At 32.4% G+C, this 20505-nt stretch overlaps 1 protein-coding gene across 2 annotated transcripts in view; it reads right to left on the reverse strand.

Moving 5' to 3' along the window:
* The window catches only part of BIRC6 (baculoviral IAP repeat containing 6), a 325846-nt gene that overhangs the window by 144318 nt on the left and 161023 nt on the right, over positions 1 to 20505 (reverse strand). For both annotated transcript variants that reach the window (XM_044663691.1, XM_044663690.1), the window contains exons 40-50: positions 17178 to 17294; positions 16675 to 16829; positions 15850 to 15976; positions 14407 to 14517; positions 13253 to 13386; positions 11555 to 11682; positions 9600 to 10162; positions 4889 to 5064; positions 3927 to 4023; positions 3358 to 3552; positions 809 to 1009 (exon numbers count right to left, since the gene is read on the reverse strand). In XM_044663691.1, coding sequence (XP_044519626.1) covers positions 809 to 1009; positions 3358 to 3552; positions 3927 to 4023; positions 4889 to 5064; positions 9600 to 10162; positions 11555 to 11682; positions 13253 to 13386; positions 14407 to 14517; positions 15850 to 15976; positions 16675 to 16829; positions 17178 to 17294 — 2004 coding nt within the window. The remainder of the gene's footprint in view (positions 1 to 808; positions 1010 to 3357; positions 3553 to 3926; positions 4024 to 4888; positions 5065 to 9599; positions 10163 to 11554; positions 11683 to 13252; positions 13387 to 14406; positions 14518 to 15849; positions 15977 to 16674; positions 16830 to 17177; positions 17295 to 20505) is intronic.

Below are 20505 nucleotides of genomic sequence, written 5' to 3' on the forward strand. Positions count from 1 at the left end.
TTTCAAAAGGGAAGATGACAATTTTTATTGTTATTAATTACTTCTTAATTAAAATTAAATTTTTATTTAATTTAAAAAAACTTATTTTAATAAATAAATAAAAAGATTTTTATTTAATTTTTAAAAAATTAAAAAATTCTTAATAGCCTCCAATAAAAAGTAAAGTTCTTTTCTGAGTGAAGTAAATAGTTTTATTTCACTGAAATTGTTTAAAAATAATAAAAAGACAATATTTAAATGTTACTACATATAATGATAAATATATAGGTCTTACAGACATAGCATGTAAGATAATAGCTATCATTTACATAGTACTTTAAGATAAACAAAACATTAAATATGTTATCTCAGTAGATTCTCATAATAACTCCTGAGTCAAATGCTATTATTATCTTCATTTTACAGAAGAGGAACCTGAAGCTGAAAGAAGTTAATGAATTTTACAGAGTAATACAACTACTAAATATCTAAGGTAGTTTTACTTAAAGTGATCTAAAGCCAATAAATACTTAATGTTTACGAAGTGAATAGCATTTTTTCTGCACAAATGGCACTTTTTGCACATTGCGTAGGTACATTTCATTATATGGACATATTTTTTAAAATGAATCAAAAGGTATAATTTTTATTTTATCTTTTTCATTCAAGTAATGAGAACAAAAGCTCATTCTTCATATATTAAGTGCAATCTATCAGCCAGCCACGATTTATTCCTATTTTAAATTATATGGTTTATTACAAAATTTTTTAAAAATAAGATGCATATGTCCCTCTGCTCACTACCCTTTTCCTTCCACAATATACTTACTTGCAAGAGATGCAAGGTGAGGTTGGATGTGTATCTCTTTTATAAGTACAGCAGCTGGAAGGTGAATGGTCAAGTCACACCAAGCCTCCTCTGGCAAAAATATATAGGACCATGCAGCAGAGCGAGCTCTTCTATGAGGTGGGGTAGCCTGAAGTAATACTTCTGCAGGCTGGGCAGTAGGGCTACTAGAAGTGATAGTCCCTAAAAAAGAATATTTTATATACAAAGTGAAATAAATCACAATTTTATTATAAACCATTAAAATATATGAATTATAAAAAAATTTCATTTACATTATCATACTTGAAGTGATGCATTAATGAATATTAGGTAAAAACCAATATTTAGTAATGACACTGATATAACATTTCTAACTTTATCTGCTCTTTAACGTGAGGTTCTACTCCCACCATTTCCAGTCATACACTTGCACATCACACCCTAGTACTCCTCCTCCACACCCACATACTATATGATCTGATGACACGGACTTGTTTCTCGTCCTCAGACAAGACATTTCATCTAAAATGGTCTTTCCTGCAAGCCTAAAACACTCTTCCCTCCTCATCTCCATTGCTTCCTATAAGTCCCAGAAAAAAATTCTATGAAATGCAGGAATTAAATTTATCATTGGACTAAATATAAGAGAATGTGTTCGCTGATTTTAAAAATTAATACAGCTGAAGTCAAAATAACTTTTTAGCAGCTTTATTTACAAAAAAGAGGGAAAGAGTAAAAGTAGAGAAATGTGTAAGAGGGTAGAGTAAGATATCTAACCTAACACACTAAATATTTGCACTGGTCCCTGGTTCAACCCAGGCAGGGCTAGTTAACCATCAGACAGAGGACCCTCAGCTGGAGGGCCCTGTGGTGAATAAAACAAGGGTTCCACCTCCTCCAAGAAGGGAAGGCCTTTCCAGAAACTAATCTCTCCAGAAGGCAGGAAAGGAGTAAGCTTTTCACTCACTCAAGTCATAGCTCCACATTGCAGGCCCAGTGCAAGATCCTTCAAGAGCTCAAAGACCTCCTGACAGGAAGCTTAGGCTCTTTTTAAAGACCTTTTTTTAATGTCACTTCCTGTCCCTTCCTCCATGTTATGGGAACCAATTGCAATCTTTAAATTTGCTTAACATTGCCCAGGGGGCAGTCAGTCCCTTCAGGAAATATAAACCACTTTAGGTAGTGGTTTATGAACCTCCCCTACTTAATGTTAAGTAGGTGTCTTCACTTTTGGTTGATTAAATTTAAAAATAGGCAAGGGTAGAGTCAATCCCATCTTCACACATCTACAGGGAGTTTTCCTAATCCCCTTAATTCTCATGTGTTCCCTGTGTGAATTATTTACAATTTATGCTTGTTTCTACAGTTGTCCACATATTGTCTGCCCCATTAGACTGAGTTCAAAAAATAAAATAAAAACAAAACAAAACAAAACAAAACAAAACAAAAAAAAAAAAAAAAAAAAGACAATTTTTATCTTTCTTTGTATATCCAGTATACACAATACTAGGCAAAAGGGAAATGAATAATCTATATTTATTGACTGATTCTAAAAATGGTCAAGAAGTAAAGTTCTACTACTAGCCTTACTTTATATAAGGATACTGAGGTAGGCAAGGTCTATGCCCTTGTGCTTGGGTACACTTGTGCCTAGTGCCACACAGCTCATAAATGTTTGAGGTCATACTTAAACTCAGATCTCCCTAAATCTAATTCTAGCATATAATCCAAAGAGTAACAAAGTCAGCCACATGGATTTATTATGTAAAATGACTAGTGTAAAAAACAGAATTTTGGATATATAATGAAGAAAGTCTAAAGCTCTGTGCCAAAAAAGATTAAAATATTATTTAATGCTTAAGTTGACTGTTCATCCACTTGACACTATCTTTCTAAAGTTAAAGTGACAAGTTATATAATATAGAAGGGAAAAAGAAGTTTAGAGGTCATGTAATCAAATGAAAATCCCTTATTTCAGTGATGGGCAAACTTTTTAAGGAGGGGGCCAAAAGAAAGGAAATGCTCATCTGTCAGTCTGTTTCTAAGGCAACTCTTTTGAAGTTTCATCATATTGTATCCTATTCATTGTATTTGTCAGATTAGGAATAATGTCCCATGGCTGGATAGAACATTTCAGGAGGCTGAATCTGGTCCGCAGGCCATAGTTTGTCCATCACTGCCTTAATTTTATAGATCAAGAAATAGTATTAAGGCATTAAGTGATTTGCCTAAGGTAATTAATACTACCATTAGTGCTACCATGAAATGCAGCACCATAGTGCAAATCTTCTTAATCTTTGACCAATATCAGAATTTTCCTCATATTAAAAGTGTGGTTTCCCTTGTTGAACCTCATCTTGTTCCATTTATCACTTTCAATAAAATTGGATCACCAGCTCAAAAGAAAAAGGGACATTAATGTCACATAAGAGTTATGGGCAATCATTAATAAAATATACAAAACCAATTCAGCATACACACACACACACACACACACACACACACACACATACACACACACACGCAAAGGTGTGAAAAGGCTATCCTACCCAAAGGTGCAAAATTGTGGATTCCTTCTGCATTGTCAGGTTCAGAAGCTAGTACTCTTGCTTTTAGACTACTGTCAGCTGCCTTACTAGGCCCAGAGTCCAGAAATTTCATAATTGTTGATACCATGCTTCTTGCAGTATTTACAATAGCTCTGGTACTGGTGACCATGTTGTTGCAAATAAGCTGAACACCGCCTGAATTCAGAAAGATAGTTAATTAATTAAAATGATACAGGGGGCAGCTGGGTAGCTCAGTGGAATGAGAGTCAGGCCTAGAGACAGGAGGTCCTAGGTTCAAACCCGGCCTCAGCCACTTCCCAGCTGTGTGACCCTAGGCAAGTCACTTGACCCCCATTGCCCACCTTTACCAATCTTCCACCTATGAGAAAATGCACTGAAGTACAAGGGTTAAAAAAAAATTTTAAATGATACAAAGATAATTTATTTGACATAAAAAATGAACACTCAATGATCAATTACATCTGACAAATAAAAACAAAACTTATGAGCAAATTTTCTAATGATAACTTAAATACAATTGTTAACAACAGAAGACATGTTTCTCTTACCCATATCATGAAATGCTTTTAATGCTTCACTGGTATCCAACACTCTCAAAATAAACCACAACAGAGGCTCAGATAATTGACAAGTAGCAAGAGAGCCCTGAAATAAATCATAAATTACCTAACATCAAAAAGCTTTATGAGGACAATTATAAACCTATAAATTTATTCATTAAGTCATAATAGTCACTTTCTTTTCAAAAATAGCATTATTGTACTGTACAGTTTAATGTTTTTCAATAATACTTGTGGCACATTAAAAAAAGGAATGCAAAAACTGTGTGTCAGTTGGTTAATTTATGCAATAAACCTCTATCCCACTCAGTTCTGAGTCAAAAGTTTTATGTAGGTATATTCATTAAGTAATTATAATTGTTTATAATTAACAACTATACAATAAATATTCATTAGATATATTTGTTTAAATAACAGTCTAATGGTAATTCCATTTTATAGTGTTATTAAACTATGCATAATTTCTGGTTTTACCAGATTATTTTATAATCAACAGGAGCTTTTATGCTCTAAGATCAAATAAAACTCTAAATAAAAAAAGTTATTTTTTTCTAAAATTAAATTTGGCTTAAATTTACAAAGGCATAAGAATACAAACAACTCAATAAAAAGTAAAATACATAAAACAGAATACAGTAATAAATGACAATTCCAATCTGTTTACTAGAAAAACAGATTTACATTTTTCATTTTAGAACTAAAAATGTATCAAAGAATTTAGACATCTAACCCTCATCACAGATTGTGAACCAAGATTAATATTTTTCATTTAGATTTATATTCTGATATCAGTTAAAGAGGATTTAATAATTTAAAAGTTTAAAACCCTATCACACATTTTCAAGTCAGAACCTCCCTATAATAATCTAAAGTACTTCCCTATTATTGTAGTAAGATGATACTTAACAGAAAACAAGCAAACCACTGAAATCTTCATGAGAATGACTTACTTGTCTTCCCATATAGCCGCAGGCCATATATGTTAGAATTGGCTGCAACATGACTTGTACTGTGGTAGCTTTTTTGCTGAGGGTAGTGAGTATGGTGAATAATCCATCTCCAACTGATATTGCATCTAATCCACCATGAAAGTTTTCATGTTTGGTGAGGTGTAAGCCACTTGCACCTAATATTGGAAAAAAAACCACAGCTTACATCAAATAGATATCCATTTTAAGGAATAAAAACAAATATCACATTAAAACATAAAGTCCATTTTTTAAGTAATTCTGACAAATAACATTTTCCTATATCAATTAAAAGACACCAAAAGTTAGTTTGACATCAAAACTTCAAGAAAACAGTGTAAACATATTGCATGGAGGTAAAAACATGCAATGACTTCTGCCTGAGACACTAATTATTTGTCTTCTAAATACTTCTACTCTTCTGATTAAAAAAGAAGCTAAAAGGTTTCAGGTGCAGCTAATTAAGGAGGATAGAGTTTTTTTACTGGTTGGAAAAAACTAATGAAGAGCATAAGGTAGATTGCAATAAGATACTAACCATTCCTATGAAATCTGGATAGCATTGAAAAGAAGTAGCCTATTTAAAAAAAAATAGGAAGACTTGAAACTGCATGGATAACCAGAAACAAATAGAAATATGGTAGTGAATGGAGACTCTCTACGGAAGGCCACAAACATGGCCAAAAATGCTTATCCTAAAGCTTCTCAACAAAGCAGTTAACTTTTCCTCAAAACTAGGTGGTGTAATGAAGGGCTGAATTCAAATACAACTCAAGCACTTACTGGCTGCCTTGGATATGTCACTTAATTTGTCTGTGTCAGTTTCCTCAATTGCGAAATGAGGATAATATCATTTACCTCCCTGAGCTACTGTAAAGATAAAATAAGAATATCTGTAATGTGCTTTGGAAATTTTAAATTGCTACATTAATGCTATTATAATTATTCATCAATATGATGATTATTTTTATTGTTTATAACTAGAAAAGAAATATTATCAGTGGAGTGTTCCTTAGATTAGTACTTGGTCATGTTGTGCTTATCAATTTTATCAATGAGTTCAATAAAGAAATGGACTGAATTTGTAACTAAATAGAACAATAGTGAAAAGAATCTAATATGTAAGATGATAGTTGAATTCAATGGATTTTAACAAACATTGGGAAAAAACTAATAATTAATCACAAGTATGTGATGGGCAAGATGTGGTTTGACAACTATCAGTTTAAAAGATCTATAATTTTGACAAAAAGTTCAAAACAAATCCTCTACTTAACAGTAACCAAAGAATTTAAGAGGAAATGTTATAAAATGTACAGGTATGCTACCCAGAAATTAAGACAGGTTACAGTTATACAATAATCTTAGCTATTATGGTGATTTCTAAGTGCCACATGTTAACAAAGACAGTGACTAGCTGGAGTGTATCCTGACAATGTGGTATAATGGAAAGAATCTGGGACTTAAAAGACATAAGACCTTAGCTCAAATCCTAATCCTGTCACTACAAATGTTTGAAGGCTCCCACAAAGGAGACAGATGCTACTTGATCTTGATCGCAGAGGGCAAGTTATGAAAGCACTGGATGAAAATTGTTAAGATAAAAATTAAAAAATTCCTAGCAATTATTGCTGTCCAAAACCGGTGTTAGATTTCTAGTTAGTAACTTTCTAGTCATCAAAAATCTTTATATAAAGATTAGATGATTATCACCTCATGTTGTATATAGCATTTCTAATTAGATAGAGGCTGAACAGGACCTTTCTGGTCACTTCTAAATCTCTTAAGACATGACTCAGGAAGGAAAGCAAAATAAAAAGTCTTGATGCAAAAGAGCTAGGGATTAGAATAAAGAAATGGGTTGCAAGAGATTTGATATGCTTCACCTGGAAGGGTTTCAAAGAGGAATACTCAATACTTAAGGAAATGTTACAGAGAAAAGAGAAAGTATAAGGTAGTGGAGGTTCTATTACCACTATTAGAAAATAGTATGTAGTAGTGAATGGTGATTCCCTAGAGAGCTGTGGTCATGGCCATATATACACACAATATCCATCAAATTCACCAAATATTTTCATGTCTTGAACACATTTGAGAATCAACAGAGCAAATTAGCAATCTCCTTAAAAGTCTCAGTTATCATCTCATTTGACAATTCCTTTCAGTATCTTTTGCTATATCCCATCCCATTGTCTATCTCTTAAATATAGATTTCCCTCAAGGTTGTTTCTTCAGTGCATGCCTCTTCTCTCCATACTCACTTGGTGGGTGACTAATTCTCATGGGTACAATTATCACATCTGTACAGATGCTTATAAACACTTCTCTCTCTAGAGTGGTTCCCTTCTCTTTCTAAACACCAGTCCCACATAACCAGTAGTTTACAGAACATCATCCAGCTATCAACACCCTTATAAATTCAACATGTCCAAAAGCGAACTTGGCATCTAAACCAAGCTCTCTTCCAAAGATATTTCAGTTTCTGAACTGAGGGTAGAACTGGTGTTGCTATCCTTCCAAGCAACTGACTCATCCCTTTTCCCTATTCCCCCAATTTCAGGTCAAATCTTAGTGATTTTTATCTGTTCTCTATGTATAGTCTTTCAAAATCTTTACCCTTTTCTACCCTTCTCACTCCCGTAATTCTAGTATAATTGCTATCTATCTCAGGAACTCTTGTGCCAACCTCTAAATTGGACTTCCTGCTTTTATTCTCTCCCTGCTCCAAACCATTCTAATATAGCTGCCAAGTAATCTTAATAAGGCAAGGGGCTAGGGTGTGATTTATAAGAGAAAAAAAATCCCAATCATCTTATTCGGAATTTCTTATGAAAAAAACTAAACAAAAAGGCATTCATCCATCTACCTATCAATGTATCTATTTATCTTCAGTACTTTCAAAAAGATAGATTTTTTAAAAAAATAAAGCAAAGGTTTATAACTGAAAATACAATTAAAAAAATGATGACATGCCTTAAAAATTCCAAAATAATAATGAAATGGAATATTATCTTAGTACAAAAATTTAATATTTAAAATGAATAAACCAATTCAGTATCATCTCTGTTTAATTATATCAACTTATAAGGGGAAAAAAGTCTAAGTAGATAAAGAAAAGAAACACTGCGTGCAACTGCAAGAGCTCTAAATGAATATGTCTAAGAAAACCATTGATGGTTGAAAATGGGAACTGAATAAAAAGTAAAGAAATTGAATTTAATCATCTTTTCCCCTCCAATGAAGAGAAATCACTGTAAAAGCAATATAAGCATAATGGAGAGAATGCTAGGATTGGGTTTAAATTCTCCTTCTGGCTCACAATAGCTTGTGGGGCTCTGAGAAAGTCATGTAACCTCTGTGAGCCTCACTCAGCTCAACAGAACTCATATTCGTCAGAGTTGTGTTACAGCCTTTCATCTACAGAGGTAGTTTCTACAAGAAAAAGATTCCAGAAACTGCTTAAACAGGAAATGGTTTGATCTTTTTTTTTGCAAGAATGTGCAAAACTATTTTGTAATATGAGCTCACATGCAAAAAATTAGAATAAAAGAAGAAGAGAAAGATTTTAAGTAACATCACCTCATAAACAGACAAAAATATTGCAGGAGAAAATAATCTTATTAAAAACATGGAGGAATACTTCATTAAATTATATCATCCTGAAGGCAGCAAGTATTTATTAAATGTTTCCTAAATATAGAGGATTACATATACAGAACAGGCCGTGACACTGACCATGGAAATAATAGTAGTTTGATATCAGTCTATATTTATTAGTTTTTTTGTGTATGATATACATTTTTGTCATTAAAATTATATCTAAACAAAAAAACCCAACTTCATGGTCAAATTTACTATTAAAATGAAGTATAACAAAGCCATTAAAAATGGTCTATCAAAGAATATATGTGGACACATCATTTTTCCTCTTGAAATGCCCAGCAATATTGACAGCATATGAGAACAGGACCACAATATGGGTCGCATTTTAATTAATCTAAGGAAAATAACTTTAGCTTAAATATTAATTAGAAAACAGTGACAATCCTAATAACAGGAAAAGTCTGGATCAAAAAAGAAGCTTTTGTTAATATGGTTTTCTCTTAACAAATCTTAAAAAGTAAATTATGACAAAGCTAGAAATGCTTTTCTATCCTAATAATATTCAAATAACCAAAGAAAATTTAATTAAAAATAGCATATACTACCTTTGTAAATTGAAAACATAAGGATACTAACAGGTCCCCAATACAGAAATGACCTATGTTCCATAAATTAACTGTAGCTCAGAAAAAGAAAAGTTAGAGACTCCTATACCTAAATACTAGCCTTAGTATCAATACTTAATTGATAGCTTGATACTAGGTTATTTTTTTCAGCAACCTATTGCTATTTCTTATTTAAATTTACTGTCAAAAGCAGTTAGATGTGAAAATCTTGCCAATCAAGTTGTGATAACTAGCCTATTTTTCAAAGGAATTTTAAATGTAAAAGAATAATAATTTCTAGAGCAATAATATTAACTTTAATAAGTCTTAATGGATACAAATTCATAATCAATTCTGTTACTTAGAAAAACAATTTCTAGTAACAATGTCTTCTTAAAAGCTTAACCTTTACTATAGCCCAAGGAACATGCTTTTAGTTTTATTTACTAAAAATAATTGCTAAGAAGCAACAACAAAATACATACCAATTATCATTGCCATTGCACTGCTATTACACTGGCCCAAAGCAGACAAAATCTGGCTCATAATTTGTTGATTGGCCAACACTAAGTCAGCCACATATGCAGTAGAACCTTGGGTACTGGAACTGCTTCCATTGCCATCCTTGCCTCCTGAGACTTTTTCTTCATCTGAAACACTGTCTGTAGTACTGGTAGCCACTGGAGCTCGAGCACTGTATTCTCTATTACTTGAAAGAGGTAACTGTACCAGAATATTGACAAGTTTTAATAAATCAAACATAAGTTGATCCCTTGTCATTTCTCCACATACTGCTTTGGCATCACCTGGACGAATTATGTTTGCAAAGAGTCCCCCAAAACATGCACGAGCACCTACTGAACTGTCTGATCCACTGCGAGACACCACTTTGTCAGAGCAAGTGATATAATGATGCACTAGAAATGTAATGGATTCAATAACAGCAGAAATAATGCTGACAGACACGACTTCAAAATTTTGTTCCAGTGTGAATTCTAAGAGCTTTACTTGAGCATCCAGAGGACCTTGGCCAGTCTGAAAAGCACCCCTACAATAAAAGAAAAGTGATTTAAGTATGTACACTGGTCAATCATTACTGAAACTACTTTAAAATAGTTTATGAAATGAGCACAAAAAAATCAAAACTGAATGTTTCAAGCAACTTTTTTACTTGGCATTTGGTTTAAATTGTAGGCTAGAACTTTTAAATTCTAACTTTTAAATTAACTTTTAAATTGATTACAGGGCTCTCTTTTACCCATTCATTCCTTTCCTTTTATTTTCAAGCTATATTTTAGCTAACCTAGAAGAAAGATTTTTCTTGATATTTAGTTCCAGATAAAGAAATGGAAAAGATGGCCTGGTAAAAGGCAGTGTAAGTTGGGAAAAACATCTAGATTCACACACAAAAAAAAAACTACACTTCAGCTTCAGATTTTGGCATTGAGCATCAGAACCAAAAGAGTTTTAAAGTAAAAAGAGATCTCAGAGGCCACCTGGCACAAGGAGTAGGTAGAAATATTTTACATGGTAGAGAGACAGACTATTCCAAATCAGTTGATTTCCCTTTTAGATACCTCTCATTAAAAGTAATTTTCCCCTTCTGACATCAAGCTACTATTTGCTTCTTAACATCATTAATCATTGCTCCAAGTTCAGCTTTCTAAGATCAATCAAGAAGAAATTTATCCAATTCATTTTCCATATAACAGCTTTCTAGGGAGATTAAAAATTATGTTCCTCCTGATTCTTCAGCTCTCCAAGCCACACATGCACAAGTCCTTCAGCTGTTCTCACAGGAGAGACACAAATAGTGTCATCATCATGGGGAGAACAAAATGTATCTTCTGTCAAACAGAACAGAAGTTTCTTTTGGGCAAGGTCAATAGCCTAATGCCTTATTCGAAAACTTACCATATTGTAAAACCTAAACTAATTAAACCAAACAGTAGTTGTTGTTATAAATACACACACACACACACACACACACACGCACACACACACACACAGCAGAATTCATAAAGTAAAGAGATAATTTTAGCCAGCAAATTTAGTAAGTTTGTACCATAATAAAGGAGACTGTCCTAAAAATAATGCAGAAAGTAACAAGAAAAAGAATGATGCACTACAATAATTATATTTTTATTTACTATGATGATTTTAAATATTACCAATTGCTAAACTGAAAACGTAGCCATCATATATTACTTCTCTTGATTAATATTTCATAAGGAAAAATGGAATTTGGAGTGGATTACCTTCAAGATTCATTCAAAATCCTATCCACTGTCTTCCAGTACAAATTTAAAATGACATAATAGGTTAAATTGTTTTATAAATGTCAGCTATTATTAAGTGTGTTATCAATATGTATGTATCATTAATTTCAGTAAAAAATGTCATCAGCTACCAAATTATTTTTTAAAAATTCGTACTTTACCTCTCTGTTGAAAGTATATGAACTAGTTTTAGCAAAAATTCACTAAATATCTGAGGACATGTTGAAGAAAGGTGCACTTGTAATCTAGTAAGAAATTCTTGCATAGCCTGAGTAGCAGTTGGCCCAACCTTAAAGAAAATAAAATTATCCAAATTAGTATTTACATTAATATTTGATGGAAATACTCTTTTTACAAAGACAAAATTACCCTATAGGAATAACAATAACATGAAATTATTTTACTGAACATTGTTTACAGATTCTTAATAGGCTAAGGCAGTGATAGGCAAACTATTCCCTGAGGGCCAGATCCAGGCTGTAGTTTGCCCATCACTACCTTAAGCAATTCCCTAATCCAGGGGTTGGCAACGTATGGCTCTTTCTGCAGGAGCCATAAAGTCAATTTTTTTTCAGGTGCTGTTACAGGAGTGCGCACTGTGAGCACTGTTTGGCTCTCACGAAATTACATTTTTAAAAATGTGGCGTTTATGGCTCTCACGGCCAAAAAGGTTGCGGAACCCTGCTCTAATCACTACATCTGGATGTGGGGACATAGTGATTAGGAAATTGCTTAAGGCAGTGATGGACAAACTCTGGCCTGGAGATGGTCAGCAGGGAATAATTTGCCCATCACTGGGCTAAACTATTTGAAGTGATATAAATGGCTCAGATTCTAATATTACTCAATGTCTAGCACACTGCCAGGTACATAATAAGTACTACATTAATGTATCTTATTATTAGTTGGGTTGAATAATTCTTAGTCTATAACTTGCTTAAGCTTTTTCTTTTTCATGATTTTATTAGCTAACACAATTAACATTTAGTTCACTAACAACATAAAATGAGCTTAATCTGAATTTTTCTTCTGAAAGTAGAAGTAAACCAAAAGGGCTTATTATCACTTCTTGATTATGTATTTTTAAGGGAAACAAGTCTAAAGGGTTAGAAAAATAGTACTTATGCTAATATATCATTGTGAGAGCTACAAATTGGTACAAACATTATGGAAGTCAGTAAGAATCCTGTTACAAACAATATTAAAATACTCATGACCTTTTTTTAGCCAAATACCTTAGTGTAGACTATAATAGTCTATAGACTATTATATATGACTATAACTATGCCATAAGAAACAAAGAAAATGATGGCTTTAATAACAACACAATATACTTCAATGATAGAGAACGAAATGAGGAGAATGAGGATAACAATATGCATAAAATAGAAAAAAAGAAAATGCAAAGTATTATAACATAAAAACTGAATGCTTTGTGAGATTTTAAAAAAGAAGAGACAACAAACTCAGTTTTATATGATGATGATGATGATGCAAGAAATGAAGTAGAAGAGATGAACTATTTCAGAGGTTCAGATTATTTTCCTTACTCCTCATTAGGTCAGACACTAAGTAAAATTATGAACACCCCAAAGTTGCTTTCCTAGTGACAGTCATCTTTATCATAACAGTTGGTATTTATATAGTAATTTAAGTTTTGAAAAGCACTTTATAATAATGATCTCATATAATCCTGAAAAATAATCTTACAAAATATATGTTATTATTATCCTGATTCGACAGACGAGGAAACTAACAGAGACAGGTAAAGTGACTTGTATAAGGCCATATATCAATAAGGGGCTGAGGCCAGATTTGAACTAAAATTTTCTTAATTGATATTGAAAAAACTCTATTACCTGTGGACTGTGTTGATTTGTTCCATGAGGACTAGTTCCCGAAAGAAATTTTACTAAGACATGAATAAGATTAGGATCAGAGACCAATAGATGGGCAGTACTTTCCTGAGCTCCAATAGCATTGCTTGGACCAGCTACAAAACAAAAACATACAGAAGAAAAAAATCAATCATGCTCTTAAAATATTTATAATACCTTAGAGTCAATCAAATATTAACTGTCATATTTCATTTTTATTTTCTGTAAAAAATGTAAAACTGTAACATTGAACTTATATAGCCTCTATTGTTTTCCTTAACTCAGTTAATAATCACAGATCATATTGAAAATCACAATGCCTCTCTTTCACTCATATTATTATAAGAACTTTTTAAAGCTAGTTTCATGTCCTGGTAGTAAATATAATCCATTATGACATCTTTAAATATTTAGTACTCAAGAAAATACAAATGGACACACATAAATAGTCACATCTTAATTCAATGCTCACTCATTGCACTTACCCACAAAGAAATTAGGAATTACTGGCCAGAAAGATTCATTTTTAGGGATAAATTTTGATAAGTAATAAAAGTCATAGAAGTAATTAACCAGTTTGATAAATCTGGTGCAAAACAAACTGATGATGTTATACATATTTCCTTATACCTACTAGTATATACTGATCCTCTCTACTGAAGTTTTACAGTGCTTTGTAAGCATTATAATTCTAATATAATACAGGATTACTTTCAAATTAACACTGAAAAGAATGAATATGGCAAAACAAAATTTACCTTATTGTCTTGATTAATCTCATACTAATGAGATTAAGTGATAAAATTAGAAGAAAAACTTTATTTGATGACATGAATTTTTTATTTTAATTAATATGTTCCCTTTAAACATATTCATTACTTACCTAACATGATATAAAATAATCACTATTAATACAACAATGAAGAAATGTGAGTTTTGCTATATGAAGTCATATAAAATAATACTTAATTTTAATAAAGGCTGATACTCTCAAAACCATAATGGAATTTTTCACAAATTTATCCTGACAACAAAGTATCATTTTTCATAAAAATCTTAATATTCCTTAACTCAAAATATTACAAGTATATTTAATATATAATTATATAATATAATAAAATTTCAAGTGAACTTACAATTAAGTTGCATGTTTGTCATGAGTGTTAGGCTATGAAGCACTAGGCACCACGTCCGGAGTAATGTGTTGGGATACCATGCCAATACTGTTAAAAAGCTAGTTATCGATGCTGTAAAGAAAAGAGTTGGGAAGGAATAAGACTATTTTTGAGAAAAACAGTCTCACATAATTTTCAGGTCTTCAAAAGCAGGACTTATAAGAAGGTAGAACACGACTCTTCAAGTTACTAGATTCATCAAAGAGAAAATAAGCTTACTCTATATATGCTACTCCAAAAAAGTAAAAGTTAGAGAAAAAAAGAACTTCACTGAAAGGTCCTCTTCTGTGAACACAATTTCCAACCAGGCCCTTTGCGTAGGTCTAATTATTAAGAAATTTTTCATTTCGTGAAACATAAACATCTCTCCTTACAACTTATAATCACTTCACATTATTCAGTCCTTAGATGCCAACAGAACAATTTAACTTCTTTTTCTAGCTGACTAAGATGACCCTTATGCTCACTGATTTTTCCCGGACTTACACCTATTTTTTCTCACTCTTCTCTTCCCTCCTCTTTGCCCAACCCCACATTTCCACTTGTAATTTTAACCTGCGATACCATCTCATAAGACTGAAATTATCTTATACTATTTCATGCACTTCTAAAGCCATACTAGCTCAGAGCACTAAATTTCCTTCTTCATATTAAAATTCTAAATCATCTCACTCATTAACTTTTATAATATGCTGTGAGATGATATGAAATCCTAAACCACCAATAAAATGCACACATACATCTTAAAAACACATATTCAAAACATGTTATATGAAAATACAAAGATAGAAAATACTTCTATTTGATTACAAAACAGTACTCATAAAAAGATGCCCCAAAGTCAGTGTAATTTTAAGTTTAAAGTACAAATACTATAAATATTAACTATTTGCATTTCTTTAATACTTATTCAATGTCTAAATAATAAAATTTGCATTTTAACAAGAAGGGGCATTCTTTCATCATGCATTACATATGTGACTATTTCTGGATGATACTTTCTCACAATAGTGGATTATCTAAGCCTTCCTCAGTTTCTATAACTATCAGATTTATTTCTATTGGACTTTTTCTTATGAAGTTACATCAAAACTGTAAACATATACATTGAAACCTCATGCTTTGCAAGGTCTTAAGGCTAACATCATCAGCTAATTAAAGTTTTAACAAAGTTTCAAAATTAACTTAGCCATGGTGGTTATATTGAATTTTAGCAATAAACAATAAAATAATTGAAAAAATGTTGATGATTAGACTTTTAAATGTTTTCTTTTGATGTCTTAGTGTATATAATTCAGGTTGAAACCTTTATACTTCTAAAGGTAAATTGTAAAATTTCATTAAGACTTTTGGAACACCCTGCATTTGTGTAAAATGCTACTTTATTCTTGAGAGTTCTTTTACCTTGATTCAAAGATATGACAGGTGTACGATTAGCATTATATAAGAAAATGTCAGCTCCATGTTCTTTACTTCCAGAGGAATTAGAATTTAGACTTAATGTAAGCCATAACTGTAGAAGAGACTCCAACTAAAAATATTAAAAATGAAATTTTAAAAGGTTGGTACAGTCAACAGTATAATTTTAAAAACTTAAAACACATTTAAAGGTTATGTAAATAATTATGTTCAAGGTTTAACATTTGCTCCTGCCATCTTCTTTCCTACATTAGTTACATATAACTTATTATTTAAGTTAAAAAAAAATTTTTTTAAGCACCTTTTTTTTCCATCTTAAAATCAATACTGTGTATTGGTTCCAAGGCAGAAGAGTGATATGAGCTAGGAAAATATGGGTTAAATGTCTTGCCTACACCAAGGAAATATCAGAAGCCCTGGAACTGATGTCCAGATATCCCATCTCTAGGCCTAACTCTTAATCCTCTAAGCCACTTTGCTTCCCCCATTACATACAATTTATTAAAATTTCTGCTTAAAAAAACAAATTAATAACTATTTTAAAATCTGGACCCAAAGGTATGAAGTGGCATGAGCATAAAAAAATAATCATTTCTAAAACTATAATAGAAAAAACCTCTACACATACCCACTTATGAAATATATAATAATTACATAAAAATAAAGCCTATTATATTGAATGAATTTTTATACATTGAATCAAGTGTCAAAATACATTTTCTATTAATCTTTTTATCTAATACTGTAACTCATAAACATAACCACTATTCCTCAATGAACACAGAACTTCAAATGTTCTTAGGGCCATACCTGAACATGATGAACTTGAAGCATTGAAAAAAGTTTGTTGAAGCAAGAACTTAGCATAGGTATGGAGGACAATTGTATTATCAGCTGGTTGGTTTGGTTGGCTGCCTGGAACCCCCTTAATAACGAATCATCTGTTCCAGTGGGAGACTGGGAAACTGAAAATTAAAATATTTAGTTTAACTACATATTTGTTCACTCTATTGAATGCATGAATTAATAAGCCTCTCATTTTATTTTATCTTATTATTTAATTTATTAATTAATAACTTTTCTCCGTGGTTATAGGATTCGTGTTCTATCCCTCTCCTCCTCCCACCCCCTCCTATAGCCCACACACAATTCTGCTGGGTTTTACATGTGTAAAGCATTATTACTGAGGGAGAACATATATTTAACTTTATTATAAAATAAATTTAAAGACACTATATTTGCAAAGACTAAAAGGCAGAAAATCTTGGGAATGATAATGTTTTTTAAAATAGCATGAACAAATTTCTACTTACATGTAGGAGATGTGTTTGTTAATGCTTGTAAAATGGAATCAGCTTCCAGAGTAGACATCATTTTCAGCATTAACTCTGCTTGCTGTTCAAGTCCAACTTCTAGACGGGCATCCAGAGCTACAAATCAAGAGGGAAAAGAATTACAATTTAAGAAAACAGAAATAAATGGCACAAATGAACCAACTACTGTAATATATATGATGACAAAGGTTACATTGTCCCTCTTTTTTTAGAATAAAAGTACCATTTTTAAATAAAACCATAAACTTTCTACAATATTTTCAAAATATTTCTAATACTAGATATTAAAAACAACATCTTAATTAAAATGTCTAATAGCATTAGATATTTTAAATATTTAATATTAAAATAGTTCTAATAATTCTAAAAAAAAAAAAAAAACAGGACACATTCCATACTATTCACATGAAATTATTTATAGAGTTCTTTCTTAGACTGATTAGTAAATTTATCTCCATAATGTGCCCTGATATAACTCTAACAAAGAATGAATTTTTCTACTCTCTATTAGATTTAGCTACTGCCTCCAATTTCATTGCATGTCATTTGCATGTCCTTGAATAGTACACATAGTTGTTTAGGTTGAAGGAGTCATGCAATAAAAAGGGTACAGTCAACCATAGAATATTCAAAGGAAAAATTATATTTAGTAAACTTTGAAAGGCAGGCTGAACAAAATTATTAAAGAACTTAAATAATAAATTAAATAAGAAAAAATTTTATTTTAATCAAGAAGTTAGAGAGCATTAGAGCTTTTTAAAGTGTTTAGGCATGTTTTAGGAAGTTCACTTCAGAAGCTCTGTGGAAGAAGGTTAAAAGAAAATTAGCAGCTGATAAGCAGCCCAATGAGCTAGCCCCAATGGCAAATACATGTAAGGATCTATAGAAAAACAGAAATAAAAGAAAAAGCCTTTCCCAACAACTATCTAAAAAGGGCTAGAAATTACAAGTAATCAGAGAATTATAAATTAAATCAACTCTATGCTGAGCATTAGTTGAATATCATCTAAAGACATTTAGACTTTGAAATCTGAGTGTCATACCACCTAAGATTCAACATGTCCAAAACAAAACTGATCTTTCTAGTCAAAATGACTCTTTTAGGCCTCTTTATTCTTCTCATGGACACCAGCAATCTTCTATTTACCTTGGTTCACAATATTAAAATCCTTTTTTTACTTGCTCCCTCATCCTACTTAGTCATTCAAATGACAAAACTTTTCAATGCTACTACTTTGAAATCATCCCCCTTTGCTCTATATTCAGAGTTAGCATTTTAGTGTTAGGCCCTTTAACCTGCTCTCATTATTACAATAGTTCCTAAATGGTCTCAATGATTCAAGACTCCTCTTTCTAATCTACATTCCATATATCTGCCAGAATGAAAAATGTGAAATGTAGGTCAAATCATGCATTTCTGAAAAACATTCTGGTATCTTTGCCAAGAAAACCCAAAGTGGTGTCATAAAGAGTCAGACATGACTGAAAATAACAAAGGGGGCAGCTGGGTAGTTCAGTGGATTGACAGTCAGGCCTAGAGATGGGAGGTCCTAGGTTCAAATCCGACCTGAAACACCTCCCAGCTGTGTGACCCTGGGCAAGTCACTTGACCCCCATTGTCCACCCTTACCACTCTTCCACCAAGGAGCCAATATACAAAAGTTATGGGTTTAAAAATATTAAAAACAAAACAAAACAAAACAAAACAAAACAAAACAAAACAAAAACCACAATCAAACCTGCCTTCATCTTGTTCTATACAAGTAATACTACAGTTATCTTCCCTGGATCTTGGTGCAGGCTAACTCTTATATTTGAAATTAATTTCTTCCACAGCCAATAGAATTAATTAAAAAAAGCTTAATAGAATTGCTATTTTCAAACATATCTCAACCACATATGACCTAATAATTGAAGCCTTTACTGATAACCCCACCCAAAATACTTGTGTCTCCCTCTCCTCAACATGTTACTTTGTATTTATTTTTACATTACTTAGTTGTATGCATATTATCAACCCTAAGCATTTTGAGGGCAAGGGTTTCTTTTTCATGTTTTTTCATGTTTCTATTTCATCCTCCAAGGCTCAACAAGTATTACAGCCTGGAATCACTTAATGAATACTACAGAATGAATTAGAAATAGCACCCAAATTGACTAAGACAAAATAAAATATTTTAATGTTTTCTTCAATAATGAAGAAAAACAGATCATCTAGAAATTTGTTGGTGCCGCTCTAAAATGCTCTAATTTTCTCAGAAAACAAACAGTATTGGCGGCAGCTAGGTGGCTCAGAGCGGATTGAGAGCCAGGACTAGAAACAGAAGGTTCTAGGTTCTAGATTGTAGGGGAGGGGAGGGGAACAGACAGGAGAGGAAGGGAAGGGAGGAGAGAAACAGTATCAAAGAAAATTTATACAATTATTCATGACCATAGTGTCAATGATACTATGATTGAAGTTATACTTCCAGGTTTCTAAGGTAACTAGTGGTTCCCCATTGTTATTGGACTTCACTGGTACTAGGGGTAATAAAGAATCCTCATTTTTGTGCATGCACTTGGTATGGAACCAGTATTGAGTATTGTTATTTGCATCTAAACCAGAACTTCTTGTAGCACCATCAGGCAAGTTAAGTTCAGAATCAGCAGAACAGAAAGCAGGCTTAGAGAGTTGGAGAGTCATTATCAGTTGTTACTAAGTTGTGCTGTGCAGAGCACACAGAATCTTTAGGATAGCTTTCACAAAAGGCTGCAGAAATGGAGGTTTGATCTGATTCACCATCCACTCTGATATGTAGAGACCTGTCAAACTCCAAATCAGAAGTTTTCCCATTGGTTGTATCCAGGAATGTTTGGTAGATAATTTGTGTTCCCTTCAACACCTCTGGCATGACTTCTGACTCATGAGCTGACTGAAGTTCCTTATCTTGCCCTGAAGTTTGTGTGGCTGAAGTCAGATGGTTTGTGTCTCCAATCACTCAACAAACTTCATTGCTGTTACTATTAGCAAGCTTACTGGCTACTGGGGATGACAACTGCTCCCTCTCCCTTCCCCAAACTTCTGGTTTGAATTTTTCAGCTAAGGGGTTGAGAGAGGTTGGTTTAGAATTTCCTAAACAGCTGCCAGCACCCTGCAACTCAGTAGGTTGAACTTTTAAAGTTAAGTCTTTGCCAACATTCTGATTTGATTGCTCTCTAACCTCATTCTGGGACATTGTGTCTGAAGCAAGTGAATGGCTTTGGACTTTGGGATCTAACTCCTCCAAGGTTACTAATAATACTCCATTCTGAATACACTGTAAATCCT

The sequence above is a fragment of the Gracilinanus agilis genome, chromosome 2 (assembly GCF_016433145.1).
Source record: "Gracilinanus agilis isolate LMUSP501 chromosome 2, AgileGrace, whole genome shotgun sequence".
Classification (NCBI taxonomy): domain Eukaryota; kingdom Metazoa; phylum Chordata; class Mammalia; order Didelphimorphia; family Didelphidae; genus Gracilinanus; species Gracilinanus agilis.